The 17,285-nt window shown below is 55.3% G+C and overlaps 2 protein-coding genes across 4 annotated transcripts in view; both read right to left on the minus strand.

The window, feature by feature from the left end:
• NUP93 (nucleoporin 93) overlaps positions 1-6,845 on the minus strand; it is a 77,045-nt gene extending 70,200 nt beyond the window's left edge. The window contains exons 1-3 of one of the 3 annotated variants that reach the window (XM_042886104.1): positions 6,812-6,845; positions 1,627-1,840; positions 972-1,089 (exon numbers count right to left, since the gene is read on the minus strand). In XM_042886104.1, coding sequence (XP_042742038.1) covers positions 972-1,089; positions 1,627-1,805 — 297 coding nt within the window. In that variant the 5' untranslated portion in view covers positions 1,806-1,840; positions 6,812-6,845. Of the gene's footprint in view, positions 1-971; positions 1,090-1,626; positions 1,841-6,288; positions 6,458-6,646; positions 6,683-6,811 lie in introns of those variants that run through there. The other 2 variants (XM_042886107.1, XM_042886106.1) reach the window with 2 other exon arrangements.
• A 4,262-nt stretch (positions 6,846-11,107) lies between these two features.
• Positions 11,108-12,110, minus strand: LOC122188094 (metallothionein-1). Its single transcript, XM_042886135.1, has 3 exons — positions 12,017-12,110; positions 11,829-11,894; positions 11,108-11,335 (listed from the first exon to the last, which is right to left on the minus strand). Exons 1-3 carry the CDS (start codon positions 12,045-12,047, stop codon positions 11,241-11,243), a joined length of 192 nt encoding a protein of 63 aa, XP_042742069.1. The 5' UTR covers positions 12,048-12,110; the 3' UTR covers positions 11,108-11,240.
• Between the last annotated feature and the right edge of the window lie 5,175 nt (positions 12,111-17,285).

Raw genomic sequence — 17,285 nt, forward strand, 5'->3', positions numbered from 1 at the left:
CAAGGAGCGATAACATAAGTTTTCAAATGGTTAACCAATAATTCGGACTACTGTTTATTTTGGAAACAACCCCTGATGTCAATTCCGTAACCAGCTCTTAAGTGAGTAATGAATATTGCAGAATTCTTCTTCATAAAAAAAAAAAAAAAAAAAAACAACAGCGCACAAACATTCTATAAGGTCAGACCAGTACCATAAAGCAAAATAGATGGGTCACAATTCTTAAGACACCTGGAGATGTTCACGAGAGAATCTTGTGAACTTTCCCATAGATTAACACCGGTAAAGAGTAGGAAACGTGACAAAGTCAGTCTACCATCTGGACAAGGTTGTCTGAGATGCAGCAAAAGAAAAAGCCATACTCACCTCCTTTGCATACGTAATGCTATAATGGGATGGAAAGTACTGGAATAGTAGCATGGTGGCAAAGTCTTTGGCTACAGCAAAAGAGAACGTGCAGCAGCCATGGATGCAGAAATGAAGGAAAAGAGCTGCTTACCACAAAAAGGCCTCAGACAGGCAGTGATCTCCGGCAAAGAGATGCCTTCCCTCCACTGCCAACCCTAAAATGAGGGCTGGGAATAGGTGGATCCTGGCTCTACCCCTTCCAGTCACTCAGGTGCACTGCTCACACCAGAACTCCCCTGGGTTGGTCCTGCCTTCCCACCAGGTACTTTAAGCCATGACTGAGCATTGCCACTGCAGCACATTAACTACCTCCAACACCTTGAAATTCCCAAGTGGTTCTACATTTGTTCTTCCGATCAGATATTTTAAGAGGCCTCAAAATTATGAGAGGTGTCCCTCTGCAATTTATGCTGGCAGAGCCAACAAAGACAGCTCTGCAAAGGCCACAAGTGCAAGACTATTTCCACAATATCCTCAGAGCAAAATTACTTCCACAGGAGCTTCAGAAGAGCTTTGAATCGCAGCACAGGGATAGCAGTTACAAGGGGAGTATGATTTCCTACCTGGATGTCAGTGTCCTTCACAGGTTCAAGAGGCTCAAATGTAGTGGCTGCACTTAGACTCTCTAACCGCTGAGAGATATGAGATATATCGAGCCCTCTGGACCCAAGAAGAACAGACCTGTAAGGAAGAAATCGTACAGCTATGAGAGCAGCACAGAACAGACAGGGCTACTGCTAAGAACTCTAAACCCAGCATGCTGGTGATGGTTATATCAGCAGCTAGTCATGTGCAGTGTTTCCAGTTATTATGAAAGACGCACAAAACCAAACCCTGAACAGCTACATGTATGTATCTAACCACTTCAGCTCCATCAAACACTTTCTGCTGTTCCACTGCAGTACCGCACATCTGCCAAATCCTTCCGATAGAAAAATTGTACAGCATGTTGCTAATAGTCTCCAGCAGCAGCCAGAACAAAGTACTGCGCTTTTTGGCTTTAGTACCTGGGAATGGTAGATTCTCAGATTAAACCCTCTGTTACTTTTTTTTTTTTTTTTTTCTCCTTTTGTAAGCAAGGAGTAGGCAAGAAAACAGCTTTGCAGTAATTCTGTTTCTCCTGGGTGCATCCTCCTGGCAAGGCTCCCCACACGTTAGAAACCAAACCTGCAAACAGTCCGTGCCCTCTGCATTCCACCTCCACTGCTCAGCACTTACGCCTTCACATCTGCAGTCTCCTGGGAGGTGCGGGTCAGGGTGCGGGAACGCAGGCGCTCCCCAGCCTGCTGGATCTCCTGCAGGTTGCGTTCCATATGAGGGAGCTCAGAGATGCCCTCAGTCTCAGCCGCAAGCTGTTCCGCCTGCTGGAGCAGCTCTCCAAAGCCTTCCGTGTCCATTTCTGCTGCAGTCTTTATCCAAGATGCTCAGAAGCCTTCAGAGAAAAAGAGAACATTTGAGAAAACTCTTCAGCTATAAACAGCTTCTACACCTACAGGCACTCAGAGAGACCAGCAAGAGCTGCTCTTCTAGAATAGAACTCTGTTCCATCCTTCCTCCCCAAGCACTGTCAACTATACCAAAGCATTTTAACAGTATAATTTTGTATTCCTGATATTCCACCATTCCTAAGCACCCTTTGGGAGGACAGGCAGAGACACCACCTCAACATCAAGCAAATACTTCTAAGTGCTCTCAGAGCGCTTTGCCAAGCAGGACGACGTCCCGAATGCAGATCCATGGTCTGTCAGAAAGGCAATGCAGGTACTGTGTGACAGCTCAAAAAGGGAAGAACAGGAAGTGGAGAAACCCACGTGAAAGATTTGGTATAATTCAGCTATAAAGCATCTGCACATACATCTGTTTTTATAAACACATGTGTGTACTTATATATATATATATAAAATAAATGGAGATTTGTGGATCTGCATGCATACATACACGCACATGGGGATACACATGCACAGGCACACATGCATAGCAGCAGAAAATATATCTCACATAACCATGATGCTACATAAACAGCAAAAGGCAAGCACAGATATGTACAGAGACAGCCACAAGCCGTCTACTAGAATGTGTTAAACCACATTATTAATCCTCAACAAAACTCAGAAGAAATGTACACACAGTTGCAATGCATAAGATGCATCTTCCCTCAATGCATGCAGAAAAGGTTTAGCGGTGCTTGTGAGAGCTGCCTGCACATACCAAGACAGAGAACAGACAGAGAAACAATAACGCTAAAGGCAAGGGCAGTAACAGATGACATCATTAGTGCACCACACAGATCCACGTTCAGAGTGGAGCAGGTTATTTTCATGGAGCAGACAAGAACACGTGTGCTCAGGATCGACACGGAAAAGATGCGCAGTTGCAATGGCATCTGTATTATTGAAACACGAAAACCAAACTCCCAGCTTTAGGCGCCAGATCCACGATTTGTGGCCAAACCCACACCTTGCACCCCTAAGGGGGTGGGACACAACCACTGAAAGCCAGCCTTGCTGCACAGTGCTGCAGGAATCTCTGCCACAGTCTCACTTCTATGTTTTTTACCCTAACTCAGAGTGCTGAAGATCAAACAAGACTAATTAGGCCCCAAGCTCTAACTCTGGCTCTTTAACTTAAAAATACAATCAAGAGGAACTGGTTCAAGTGAGCCCTTGAATCAAGAAGAAAACAGCGCATCTTTACAAACCAAAACTCATCTGCAATTCAAGAATTTCTTGGGTTTACATTTTCTTTGAACTATACTAAAGCAATTTTAACAGTACAATTTTATATTCCTGATATTCCACCATTCCTAAGTACAACTTCAAGAGGCAAGAGCACTGTTCTGTGCCTGGACAAGGAGCGACTTCAAAGCACTGTGTGTCGATTCACTCAGACACTCGCAATGAGGGACAGGAAGTGACTCCTGCCCATCGCGCGTGGCCATCACTGGGTGTGAGGATGAGCCCCACAGCCTCCATCCAGGCACGGAGAATTCCACAACCATTCCTCATCCACCTGTGGAAAACCAGGAGCTGCTGGGGGAGGCAGCAACCCTATCTGCACTGACTCGCTATTCAGGAGAGACAGCAGGGACTGGGTTTGTTAGAACAGACTAGCACACCACCAAGACAGATGGGAGGAGAGGGGCATGGTGGAAGGCAGCAGTTCCATGCCCTGCAATGCAGCACAGAGCATCTTTCCGGTGTTTACTTGCAATAACTCGGCGTGCCCCAGCAGAAGCTGCCTGCACTGTCAGAGGCTGACCAGAACAGCTCCCACACCGTCAGAACGCAGCAAGCAGCGACTGCAGGAGCAGCACAGACTTCAACTTGATTCGATTCAATCCAGTCTGCTTCCTCGTCTCCGTAAGAAGATGGAAAGCCAGTTGTATAAGAAGGCACTAACTTCTCAGAGCTCTGAAATCAAAAGCACAGAGTCAGGGGACTACAAACAGCTCCCCAGACTGAACTTGTTAAGCACAGATTCCATGTCAATTCTACATACAGCCTGTTCCACAAATCTGCCAAGGTAGGACAAGTGCAGTGACTCTGGAAAACAGAGACTGAATTCAGCGAATATAGAATAAACTTGTTATTTTGAAGCAAGTCCAACTACCTGTGATTACAGCCAAGCATTGGGAATGACAGCTCAACATCTCTCTAGAGCGCAAACAGCAGCTTTTTCCAAAGGACAGACTTCAAATATTTAGACCAGGTAACAGCATAAGCCACTCAGCCTCCATGCTGACAGAATTTACTGCATTCGGGAGACTGCAGTGTGACTCCAAATGCCGCTGTGCAGGATGGAAAGCTGCTGCCACAGTAACGAGAGCAACAGCAGCTTTTCTGTCAGGCTGGGGAATGTGCAACAACTGACACCTAAGGGAAAGAAAATATAGCAGAAATTAAACCAACTTCTGTGAAACTGGATCGACCCCGGGCTAGGAGCCAGGGCTGAAAAAGCCCTTCTGTAAAACAACTTTGATGACTTATCAATAGAAGCTGCTGCGTTAGTCTACAATCGCGCGTCCAATAAAAGCCCCATTGAATGTTTTCCCAACATTTAAAACCGCATATAGATGTTACAAGCTGTGCAGGTTGGCTGGATTTCAGCCAAAACGGAATCAGAAAAGATGATGACAGGTTTTTAATTCTGTTCAGACTGACCATAAGTGCTGGCTGATGGCGGAGAGCAGAGCCCTGCGCTGCTAGCTGATGAAGAACGCTGTTGCTGCCGTACTCCAAACAGGGGCACGTTGAACATTTCACCTTACGAGCTTCAGAAAGGCTTAAAGCTGAAAACGCTCCCGTGTGTGAGCAAGTGGCTGCTGTACTTCACACACTGACAGCCTCTGTGCCACACAATTAACTCCTTTAAAAAGACTGACTACAAATTCAGATTTTTCTGGTGCTTCCAAAAGAAAGAAAAAAAAAAAATCACAGGAAGGAAGGAAGGAAAGCCTCATCCACTGCATTCAGAAGAGCTGATAAACCTGTACAATCCAACCAGGGGCAAAGAGATCCTTCCCAAGACAAAACAAAGAGGAAAAATCTAGCATTCCCCCCTCAGGGTGCTCCAGAGAACCCATGTGACAAGTCAGCATCCATTCCCTTCAGAAGGAAGAGAGAAAAGCACACAGCCAAGATCTCAGATGAGAGTGAGGACTTGCTTTTCTGCCCCAGCTCAGGCACTTTGCTGATAGCGTGGCAGCTTCTGCCTGCTGAGCTGAGCAGGCACCAGCAATAGGCCAGCCCTGCAGGCCTCCAACTCTGCAGGAGCAACAGCAGTAACACCCAGCTCTGCTGCAGCGTCAGCACAAGCAGACATCAGAACGTTTCAGAGAGGAAGTCAGCAGCACAATTCCCACGTTACAGACATGGGAAGTGATTAAGTGAAGTCTGAAAGCAAAGAGCAGGTGGCCGAATGTATACATATGTATATACTGAACGAATGAGTCCCACTTCTGTGATATCACACAGTGATATTACACAGACATTAAGCTTCCTTCTAAGGATGCAGGCACTGTCACTGGAGCTTTTTAAACAGACCAAGCATGTGGTACAGGGAATGGTGCAGACAACTGAGCCCCACCAGGAGCACACACAGGTCACCTGGTCCTGCTCCCGAGGTCTCTTCCTGCCTCATCTTCCATTTCCATAAGGGGAAAGCACCAACTGCAGACCAAACAACTGCACATTTTCAACAAATCGCCCTGCACTACACAACATTTAATCAAACCTAGCAAAGGGAACCAGAAACCATGTCCTGGTTGCACTAAAAGCACATGAAATCAGGATGGGTCAGATTAAAAACAGATACCTGAGGGGATGCTCCACCTGGTACAACGCCCTGCAGCAAAGGGCTGATGGAGGAAAGTCCTGAACAGAGCACACAGCAACAAACTCCTCAACTCAGTGTTTTTTTCAACCACCCACCAATTAACACTCAGCTGCCATCCTTAAATTTCCCAGTCCTGTATGCTTTGTAGGCAGATTTGTAAATGATCAGTCCTCTTATCATGGCTACTAAGTGCTGGTCTTTTAGAACTTTTACAGTATGCACTGAATAAAAACAGATTTTTTTTTTTTTTTGAGGTATTAAAGGCACTAACTTTCAGTTATTTTTCCAGCACTCTGAGAAAGGATGAATGAGAGCCAGAGCTCTCCTTACTTTGCTCATTACTTAACGTGGCACTGAGCAGCACACACTGTAAGTGCTTTCTTCCAGTAGATGCCACCACACCACTGTCAGCGTTGCCCTTTATCTGCCATCTGACTTCGAAGCTCCCCACACCGCTGATCCCCACTGCTCAGAACAGGGCTCGGCCGGCAGATCTGCCATCTCACCGCCTTTCCCAAGCACAGCCCTTACCGGACTCCCACCCACCTCAGCGGGGCGACAGACGCATTAAATACAGCACTTCGCTCGGTACTTCACGCTCCTTAGGCGCAGTCCAGATCCTCTCCTCCCACTCCGAGTCTCCTTTGCTATCCCCACCGGCACAGGAACAAGGAATCAGATGAACGAACCACACGCATTCACCGAGTTATCTGTAAGCCGCTCTGGTTTGCCGGCGCACAGCTGGGGATGGGCGCAAGGAGCGGCGGTTCTCACGCAGGTATAACCCTAACGGCCCCTCACACCGGCTCCAGCCCTCCAGCCCTCCAGCCCTCCCGCGCCCCCCCGCGCGGCTCCCCCCGCCGAACCCCGCACTGCGGCCGGCGCTCCGAGGGGGAGGGCGGACCTCGCCTCAGCGCTGAGGGCATTCCTTTCCCTCACAGGAGGCCCCGCGCCTCAGCGCTTGTCCAGGGGAGTGAGCCCTGAGCTCAGGACCGGAGCAGGAGAATGGAGGGAGAAGGATGGGAGGAACGAGGTCGGCCCGAACCCCGCCGCGCCCACAGCCCCTCACCTGCCCGCCGCTCCGGCCGCCGCGCCTGCACGCCCGCGCCGCGCGCCCCCATTGGCCACGCGCTCACCCGTCCCCGCCAGCCCATTGGTCGAGCCGTCGCGCTTACTAACGCTATGCCTTCCATTGGTTGAACTGCCGAGCTAGATCCCGCCCCTCCAGCACGTCTCGCGACAACAACTTTATTGAGGCGCTAGGAGGCGGACACTGACAGCGCGCCGTTACGGGCGGGGTGGGGGAGCTCTGCCTGTGGAGCCGCGGGTTCGAGGCTGTCTCCCGCCGCTTCCCGAACTGAGAAATGGCCCGAGGGGCGCCGGGGGTCGTGAGTCAGCGACGGCGCTCCGGGCGCGAAAACACTAAAAGCACGAAAGGATGAAGCGACACTTGTGCAAACTCCCATGAGTTTGGCTCTTTGCTGCCCTGAAGCCCCCCACGCCCACTTGTCCCCAACCCCTCCTTGAAGGACCTTCATTCGCACAAAGCAAAAATGGACTTCAATTATAAACGACCTTGAGGGGACCCCGGACTGCTCCCCCTTTCAGCTTCAGCCCCCCTTCCCATTTGCAGATGCAGGCAGAGCGAGGCACGGCCCCCAAAGCACACCCCCCCAAAGCACACCCCAGGAACTGCTTCAGCTTCAGCCCAGGGCACGGCTGGTAAGGAGCCAAGGCATTAATTTACAAGACAAATGAGTGCTGAGCAGGACAGCACCTTGTCCATAGCCAGCACCCCTCAATGAGGGGTCCAGGGCCACCCACCCCACACGGCTCCCAGACCCCAACAATGGGCTGAGCCATCCCCACCACAGGGGACGGTGTGATGGCAGCAGGATGCACAGCAGACATGCGTGGGCAGGCTGGGGCCCTGCGGCACAGGTAGGGCCAACTTTCACTTGGCAGGTGTTTTCGGAAGGAAAAGAGCAGCCAGGCGCCTTCCCACACCTCCAGCACCCCCACCTTGTCTGCCCCCCCAGGGCAGGAGCCAGCCAGGCTGTACTCACACCTGCCGCAACGTGGCATCCTGAGACCCCCCCTCACCAGGGGCTGTGACACAGCACCCAGAGTGCCCCAACTCCCCCCGTGACATCACTCTGTCCCCTCAAACCACTGCCCCCAGGGGGTTTGGTGCAGTCCCCAGCACCCAAACAGGTGTCACAAGCAGCATCAGGGCTCAGCTTCAGCCAAACTCATTTATTTCCTCCATCGGTATGGACGGTACAAAGCATGTAAAAATAAGCTTTCTCGTGGTCCCCATCACCCCCACCCTGTCCCCGAAGCATGGTGGCTATTTACAGGCAAGGTAGGCGGCTCAGTGGCAGCAGCTGCACTTGCTGCTGGCCGGCTCCTTGCACACACAGCCCTTGGCACAGTTGTTGCAGCCGGCAGGGCAGCAGGAGCAGCAGCCTGGGGAGAGAATGCAAGAGTTAGGGGGTGGGAAGGATGGGAATGGAGATATGTATATGGGGGAAGGATCAGGGGACACTGTGGGAATGGGAATCCCCATGGAGCAGGGCTGTGGTTCCAAAGGGGTTGGAAGGGTCCGTGGGGGTCCTGTGTGTTGGAGATTCTCCCCTTCTCTCTTCATAGGGGAGGAGGGAGGCGGAGTTCCCAGGGAGAAGGTAGGAATCATCATGGGGGCTCTATGGTGTACACGGAGGAGTGCCACAGGATAGGCACCTCCAGGGAGAGCGGAGTGGGGGGGGGGAAATGTGTGCATGGGGGGTCCTGCAGGAGCAAGTAGACAAGGGAAATGGGGGCTGTTCATAGGAAGACCTACAGAGCAAGTCAGGGGCAGGAAGGTGGATATAGGGAGTCCTACAGGAGCAAATTGGGGGGGGGGCTGTCCATAGGGAGTCCAACTTGAGTAAGTCGGGGACAGGGGTGTCCATAGGGGGGTCCTACCAGAGTAAGTCAGGAGCAAGGAGGGGGTGTTCGTTGGGGTTCCTAAAGGAGCAAGTGGAGGGCAGGGAGGGGGTGTCCATGGGGGTTCTACAGGAACAAGTGGAGGTAGGGGGGCTGTTCATAAGGGGTTCTACAGGAGCACATCAGAGGTGGTGAGGGGGTGTCTGAGGGGGTGTCCATGGGGGTTCCTACAGGAGCAAGTGGAGGAGGTCCAACAGGAGCAGGGGGAAGGGTGCTTCCCTCGAGAAGGAGGAGTGAGGGAGGTCTCCATGAGAGTCCCAAAGGGGAAGGACAGAGGACCACAGGGCAGGGACCCCCAAAGCACCCGTGGGTCAGGGATCCCCGCAGCCCCCAACTCACTCTTACGGCAGCTCCGGCAGCGGCAGTTCTTGCACTTACACGACCCAGCGCAGGAGCAGGAGTCACCTGGGACAGGAAAGAAGCCGTCAGCGACACGAGCCGGGCCGAAAGGAGCCAGACCGCGTCCCGTCGCGTCCACTTACCAGCAGCACAGGTGCAGTCCTGAGGGTCCATGGCTCGGTTCGGTTCCGTTCGGTTCGGCTGGGCTCAGACGGGCTCAATTCGGATGGGCTCGCAGCAGTCCCAAGCTCTGCTGCCCGCCCTGTATTTATAGTGCCGGGGTGGTGCTGGGCGCAGCGCACGGCGGGGCGGTGCCGATCCGTGCCGTGCTGAGCGCCGTGCCGTGCCGAGCTTTGGGGCCGGGCCGTGCCGTGCTCAGCGGGGCGGAGCAGCGCCGTGCCGTGCTCAGCAGGGTCAGGGCCGTGCCTCCACCCCCCCGCCTGCCTGGGCAGCCCTGGCTGTTGGTGTCCCCCAAACCAAGGGGTTCAGCTGTGGGATGGCCATGCGTACCCACAGATTGAGTTTTGCTTTTGCTCTCCCTTCCCTCTCCCCCCCCATCCCAAACACCACTCTTTGCCGGAATACAGCACGGCCCCACGTGCCCGCCCTCCTCGCTTCCCCCCTCCCGCTTTTGCTGCCGAAAGGGCGAATTGGGGGGGGAGGGGGGACTGGGGGAAGAGGGGAATTTCCCGGCCGCTGCTCTGCGCTCGGCTACGGCAATGTGACTCGGCGGGGCCGTTGCGCCACTGCTGCCCCCCCGCCCCCCGCCCCGGGCAGCGCTGCGGGGCGGTGCGCACGGCGTCGGGCCGTGCTGAGAGCCGAGAGTCGCACGGTTACAGCAAAACAGCCCATCGGGGGCGTCGCACCCCGTTGTGGACACCACATCCCACTGCAGTCACTGTATGGCATCGTAGGCATCCCGTAGGTTATTATGAGCACCACATCCCGTTCTGGGCATCGCACCCCATCAGAGGAGGGCTGCAGCACCTCCCCTACGAATACAGGCTGGGGGAGCTGGGCTTATTCAGCCTGGAGAAAAGAAGGCTGCAGGGTGACCCCATTGCAGCCTTCAGTACCTAAAGGGAGCCTACAAACAGGAGGGGAGGCAACTCTGTGAAAGGAGAGATGACAGCAGGACAAGGGGAGATGGTCTGAAGTTGAGGGAGGGAAGATTTTGGCTGGATATCAGGGGGAAGTTCTGTACTATGAGAGCAGTGAGGTGCTGGAACAGCTGCCCGGAGAGGCTGTGGATGCCCCGTCCATCCCTGGAGGTGTTCAAGGCCAGGTTGGATGGGGCCCTGGGCAGCCTGGGCTGCTATGAAACGCGGAGGTTGGTGGTCCTGCATGTGGCAGGGGGTTGGAGTTTCATCATCCTTGAGGTCCCTTCCAACCCTGGCCATTCCGTAATCCCTTTATAGACATTGGACCCTCACTGTGGGTTTCCCAACCCAATGTAGGCATCACACCCCATTCTGGGCACGGCATACTGGTGAGGGCATTGCATCTCATCACAGGCCCTGCACCCTGACGTGGTCTTTGCACCTTGACACGGGCACTGCAGCCGATGGTGGGCATCACATCCCTTTGGACCACTGCACCCCAGTACCGGCATTGCAGTCCATGCAACTGCAGCCACCCCATCCCCTGCGGACTGGCGGCTCTGCCAGTCCCACCCGCTGCCAGGAGGAAAACAAACTGGTTCTCTGGTGCCCCACCTGCTGCCCGAACATTACCGCTGGAAATGGGCATGGCCCTTATTACCACGCTGTTGACAAATGCTCATAATAACGAGCTGCTTGTTAGCCCTGAGGATTTCTGGTGGAGGAGAGAGCCTGGGATTTGCCCTTGGGTATCAATTGAGAGGGGAAAAAAAAAATCCTGGAGAATTAACTTGTGAAGGGAAAGTGTTAAACCCAGAGAGCTGGGGAGGCTGAGAGGAAGCCAGGCCTGTGACGGGTGCCAGCCTGGGCTGTTCCCCAGGCACTGTGCCATGCCCCCCCAACTCAGTGCCCCCCGACCCCAGGGAGCAGAGGCGCAGTTATATACACACAGCTTTATTCAGGCAGCTCATGGCACACCACATGTGCTGAACACTGACACAATCCGAACACACATATAAAAAAACACATACTATAAGATTAGTTTTCCTCGGCGTGGCGTGGGGGGGGCCGCTACTTGCAGCAGCTGCACTTGGCAGAGGGGGGCCCTTTGCAGACACAGCCCTGTGCACACTTGGCACATCCTGCAGGGCAGCAGGAGCAGCAGCCTGGGGAGAAAAGAGACACATTTTGGGGTGAGGGAATGATCTGGGATGCTGGGTTCCCATCACCCCCCTCCCCGCACTGATGCTGTGATGGCTGGGCATCATCCCCAGCCTCATTTGGCAATGTCTCCTCCCTCCTTGGGTACCTCTCCCAGGCACCCTCACCCATGCAGACCCCCAAGCACCCTCCCACCCACTCTGAGTGTGTCTGGAGCAGACAGAGAGCAAGCAAAGAGCATCGCAGTGTTGGTTCCCCCCTGCCTGGCATCAATGAGTGCTGAGCCTCGGGAACATCTGGACTTGGGGTTATGCTTATCACAGAGTCAACCTCCCATCCTCTGAGGACCGAAAGAAAAAGAGAATGAGCAAAGTGATATCTGGGAAAGGGATTCCTGAGCCTGATTTGATGTGATGTGAGTGGAGATGAGTCGTGGAAAAAAAAAAAAAAACAACACTGAGTGTTTCTGATGTCCGAGGGGGATGGGAGCTGCCTTACCTTTTTTGCACGATGTGCATTTGCAGTTTTTACATTTGCAGTTGTCTCCGCACGTGCAGGTGCCGCCTGAAAGCGAGAGGAAATGAGGATAAAAGGGGAAAAACGGCCGAGCTCCCCCACCCCAGGCGTCCCCGCTGCAGCAGCAGCCCGCAGCCCCGCAGGGATGCTGCAGCCCCGGCAGGGCTTACCGGTGGCACACGGGCAGTCCTGGGAGTCCATGACGCGGCTGCGAGACGTCAGTACAGAGGCTGGAGCTTCACGCTGCCCGAGCCGCCGCTATTTAACCACGGCGGGAGAGAGGAGTGCAAAACCGCCCCCCGCCCCCCCCCCCCCGCTCGCAGCCTGCGCACGGCTCTGCCCGCTGTCGCCCCGGACGCTGCTGATTCACCGCTCCCGTCCCGGTTGGTGACGATGCGTTGGGTCACCGCCACCCCGGGACGGACGGGCGGATGGACGGATACACAGATATACACGCATCGGCGTGCTTGCAGAAAACGGGCAGCTCATCACACCGCCGTCCCGTCCCCGCCCTGAACCTCCTATGCTAAAACCGCGGGGCGTTTGGAGGAGGACGTGAGCCCGGCACACCGGCACAGCCCCCTCCCTCGATGACCGCCCCACGTCCCCACCGCCCTCACTGCCAGCGGCCGCACCGACGGACCCGACCGGCCCTGCCGGAGCCCGCAGCCCTCCGGCACCCCGCCGTCGTGCCCCCCCTCCACCCCCCCCTCCCGCTCCGATTAATTTCCGCACACAATTAGCAGGGAGGAGGGTGGCGGGGAGTCGCGGCGCTGCCATCGGTTTGGCCAACTTTGCCGGCAGCTTCGCACGCCCACTCGAAAGAGCCGCGGGGACGCGGGGTGGGAGGTGCCGAAGGGATGATGTCTGTGTTCTGTTTTCTTTGTGAAACGAAAGTAATGCGGCGTGCAGGGAGGTACTGCCTCGTGGCCAGAAGGCTTTGCCAGCCGTGGAGCATCCTCCCACACACGATGTGCTGCGTGCAGCCCCTTTTTGCCCCCATCCCCAAAAGCCCCTACTGATGCTCCAGGCCCCGGTGTTTTCCCCTCCAAACATCCCATTCCCTGGAGCACGGCTAATGCGCATCCCTGAGACCACCACACACGGCACCAGCACCCAGCATCGCCCACACATTGAGGGTGACAGATGTGAGCCATGAGGCTGAGGATGTGCCCGTGCCGCAGCCCTCAATGGCCATGCTGGGAACTTGCCGTGCTTTGGGGTTTTATCCAGGCTCGGCTCTTGGCTGCTGAGCCTTGCTGCTGCATTGGAGGCAACGCTAATCCAGCTAAACCGCGGGACCAGGAGTGTTTTACCACCCATCTGTCTGGGCACGTTAGGAGCTGGTTGGGTGACCAAGCAGGGAATGGTGCCAGCAGCTGAGCCAGGCGCTGGTGGGAAATGTGCAAAAAGCCCACAGGAGGCAGAGCCCATGGGTTTGCACTTTGTCCCAACCACCCAGCTGTGCACCACCGTTGGGCAGATGCTTGTCCCCATGTCCCCACCGCACGTGACAAGCCAATGAGGTGCCAACTCACAGTGCAAAACTGGGACCCGTGTGCCAAGGCTGCTTGTGTGGGATGCTTGGATGCAGCCCCAGCCGTGCCCCAAGCACCTCCTGGGGGAGCAGTGCTGGAATAGCCTCAGGTGATGCTCTCCAGCCGTCACATGAGTGTCATGCTGCTGTGTCACCGCAGTCAGGCTTTGTGTCCTGCAGGGTGATCACAACTGCTCAGGAAAACACAGCCATGCCCAGGAACACGTGCATGGCTGGCACTCATCACCTGCATCACCCCAAGTGCCAGGGCTGTCAGCACCTGCCTGCTGTGCAGGGATGTCATTGGGAAGCTCCATGAGCTGGTGGCATCTCCTGGAGGAGTGCGGAGGTGGGAGCCAGCATGTGACTCTGTTTCTTCCTGTCTGCTCCCAGCTTGGCCACGAGCCCTATCCCTGCTTTGCATGAGGGAAGGGAGGGGAAATCCCAGTCCCAGAGAGCAGCAGCGGAGCCATGCAGGTGCTCTGCAAGCTGGTGTCACTGTCCCCATGATGTGCACCTGTGTCACCTGGCAGCAGGTGGCTGTGACTGGTGGGAAGGTGACACGGTGGGCAGGTGATCATCCAGCAGCAGGTGATGTTCTGGGATGTGCTGCAGGTGACAACCACTGCGTGCCAGGTCCTGCTGGAGGACCTCCTGCTGGAGGACCTTCCTGTGTCCCACGGTGTCACCTGGAACAGTGAGGGGCTCCTCTAGCCGAGTGCCACAGCTCAGAGTGGTGGGAACCGTGGGCTGGGCAATGGAAGTGGGGTGGGCATGGCATGGAGGACCATTCCCTGGGAGCATCCCAGCACTCAGAGAAACCAAGGGGCATGAGCACCCCCAGCCAACACACCCTACCCACCAAGCAGTGCAGGACGGATGGCAGACCTGCTTTTTGCAGGGATCACGTCGCTGTTCGGAGGCGACAAAGCGCCGTGCAGGGGAAGCAAGGGAAATAAGTGCTGACGCTGCGCCGTGTTGCTGGCAGGGGGTGAATCAGCCCCGAACGTGCTGAGCATCGCAGGCCGATTGAGGTGGCATCGTGCAGCACGGACGGCCCATCCGTGCCCGGTTGCAGGCAGGGCGCGGTGCGGGCTGTGCCTTCCTCGCTGCGGGGAGCGCAGCCCTCTGGGGGCTCTGCGGGGCTCCCACCCGCTGCCCACGGGGCGGCTCCGTGCGGGTTTTCATTAAGGACGAATTGCACGACGTGCAGGAACGTGACGCTTTCCCAACTCCGCAGCGGGCTTTGATGTGGGCTGCTGCCATCCGCGTTGCAAGGCGCGGGGCCGTGACTCAAAGCGCCCGACGGCTCCTTTCCACCCGCAGCCTGTTTGTTATCTGCGGGACCTCTCCCTCGGAAAAAAACAAAACACAAAACAAACCACGTAGGGTGGGCAGCGATTTGCTAATGAATTCTTCGTAACGAACAAACAGAGCTGCACCACGCGCTGGTGCGGCCCTGCACCCCCCGTGTGCCCCGAGGGCCGCCCCCGGCGCTCCGGTGGGTTTCGGGGCGGGCGGAGTCCGCTCGGGCGCGCCCAGAGATGAAAGGGCCGCTCCGTCTGATCCCGAAACTCTCATAAATGTGAATGGAGATTACTTCAAGGTGTAACGAGGGCAGAATTGCGGCCCCTCAGGGCAGCGAGGGGCGAGGACTGAGAAATAAAGGGACCCGTGAGAGCCGAGCTGGGCGGTCGCGCAGTGCTGCGGGCAGGACCGCGTTGTGCCCTGCTTCGTTCGGCGGCTTTGGGAACCTCGGCATCACCGTAACTCACCGCCGTGACGGTGGCACTGCGACGCCCTACCCGTGTACAGCCCGGATTTTCTTTTTTCCCTTCCTTTCATGTCTTTCGGGTTCCCACAGACTTCAAACTCACCTGCACCAACAGCGAGCCGCCTCCCCGGCTGGAACGTGACCTGAAGTTTCCAAGTATCGTTACCTTGGGCATATTTCTTTCTTTTTTTTTTTTTTTTTTTTCCCTTTCCCACTTGCTAATTTTCGGAATTAGAAGCCAAGGCAGAGCGGTGAGCAGCGCCGCGGGACACTGAGCAGACACTTGTCTGAGCTTGCACAACACCAAGTCCTCAGTGTGAGCACGGGGAATAAAAGGATGTGATGCTCTTCTCGATGTCTTCGCAGCCAGAAACTGTGCAAGCAGTGGTCCTGGTCTGATGTCTGCAGAAACAGCTCACATCTGCTGGGTTTGGGGAGTTAGTGGCTCTCCCATCCCCAATCCCTCAACTCTATTCCCAACCCCTATTTCCACTCCCAGTCCCCATCCTCAATCCCTATTCTCCATCCCCAATCCCAATCCCTCAATCCCCAATCCCTCTCTCCATCCCCAACCCCCTTTCTCAATCTCCACCCCTCAATCCCCCATCCCCCACCCCTTACCTCCCTTATATGACTTCTGACGTTGATTTTTGCCAGCATCTCCCCCAGCCACCCACTGCTCACTATCTGAGCAGGTTTAACACATTGCCAGGGCACATCAGGCAGGAGGCTTCGGTCAGACAGGGACACGGTGGATTTCAAGCTATTTTTGAAGCCTTTGCCAGCAGTCAGCTCCTGGGTGGGCAGTGATGCTTGCCATGCTGCTGCAGCCAGCTCCTTGCACTGCCTTTGCCTACTGAGCCAGCAAACCATGCCAGCTGTGTTTTGGGCAGGCTGAGCTCCCCCAGGAGAGCCAGATCCCTGGAACCGATGGGTGCTGGCTGAGAACACAGCAGAGGAGGCTCTTGTCTCCGTACAACTCACCAAGATTTTATTTTAAATAAACGAGCTGTATGTTTTGAAGGGACTGCCCCGCTGTCTGCAGCCACGCTTTGGAAGCTAGGAGAAATGAATGCTGAAATGGCCCACGTGGCACCGTACTCCCGGCAGTTCTGCCACCAGGCCCTTCCTGATGCTGGGAAGGATGGACGCGATGCAGCCCAACACACAGCAGGGAGGCAGCAGGGCTGTGGGCAGCCCTTCCCACCCAGCTGTAAGGCACACAGATGTCCTTGGCTTTCCTCCCTCATGTCTTGGCTGAAGACCTGGGCCTGCTGCTGTTTCTGGTGTCAGAGCTGTTCCTTACAGGCAGCTCAGTGGGAAGCAGATGGTACAGATGGTGCTGTGACTGCTCCACTGCCCCCCACATCCCTAACTGCTCCCCCAGCTGCCCTCCAGGCCTCTAATTACCTCAACAGCCCCCTACATCCCGACCCCCTAGCTGCTCCCCAAACCCTTAATTGATCCCCCAACTGCTCTCCAAACTCCCAGTCACCCCTCAGCTGACCCCAAACTCCTAACTGTTCCCCTAGCTGTCCCACAACCCCTAATTACCTCCTAACTACCCCCATATTTGTCCCCCATGTCCCCTAACTGATCCCCAAATACATAACTGACACCCTAGCTGCCACATAAGCTCCTAATCACCTCCTCAATTGTTCCCCTAGCTGCCCCCCAAACCCCTAATTACTCCCTAATTACCCCTCGTGTCCCCTAATTGACCCCCAAACCCCTCAACTGACCCCTTAGCTGCCCCCCAAACCCTAATTACTCTCCTAATTACTCTCCTAATTACTCCCCTATTTCCCCCCATCTCCCCTAACTGACCCCCAAACCTCCCAACTGATCCCCTAGGTGCCCTTCAACCCTAATCATTGTCCTAATTACTCCCTTAATTACCCCCACCTCCCCAACTGATCCCCAGTGCCTCCAACCGACCCCCTTAGCTGCCCCCAAACCCTTGATTACTCCCTTAATTACCCCCCACCTCCCCTAACTGACCCCCAAACCCCCCAACCGACCCCCTAGCTGCCTCCCAACCCTAATTACTCTCCTAATTACTCCCCTAATTACCACCCACGTCCCCTAACTGACTCCCAACCCCTCCAACCGACCCCTTAGCTGCCCC

The sequence above is a fragment of the Lagopus leucura genome, unplaced genomic scaffold (assembly GCF_019238085.1).
Source record: "Lagopus leucura isolate 7727_CA_CO unplaced genomic scaffold, USGS_WTPT01 Super-Scaffold_100054, whole genome shotgun sequence".
Lineage (NCBI taxonomy): Eukaryota > Metazoa > Chordata > Aves > Galliformes > Phasianidae > Lagopus > Lagopus leucura.

Excerpts from the sequence above, each read along its gene's own strand:
- LOC122188094 (XM_042886135.1), bottom strand. The coding sequence starts at position 12,047 with ATGGACTCCCAGGACTGCCCGTGTGCCACCG. Across the intron at positions 11,895-12,016 it reads GGACTGCCCGTGTGCCACCG|GCGGCACCTGCACGTGCGGA; the intron begins GTAAGCCCTGCC and ends TCTCGCTTTCAG. Across the intron at positions 11,336-11,828 it reads ATGCACATCGTGCAAAAAAG|GCTGCTGCTCCTGCTGCCCT; the intron begins GTAAGGCAGCTC and ends TTTTCTCCCCAG.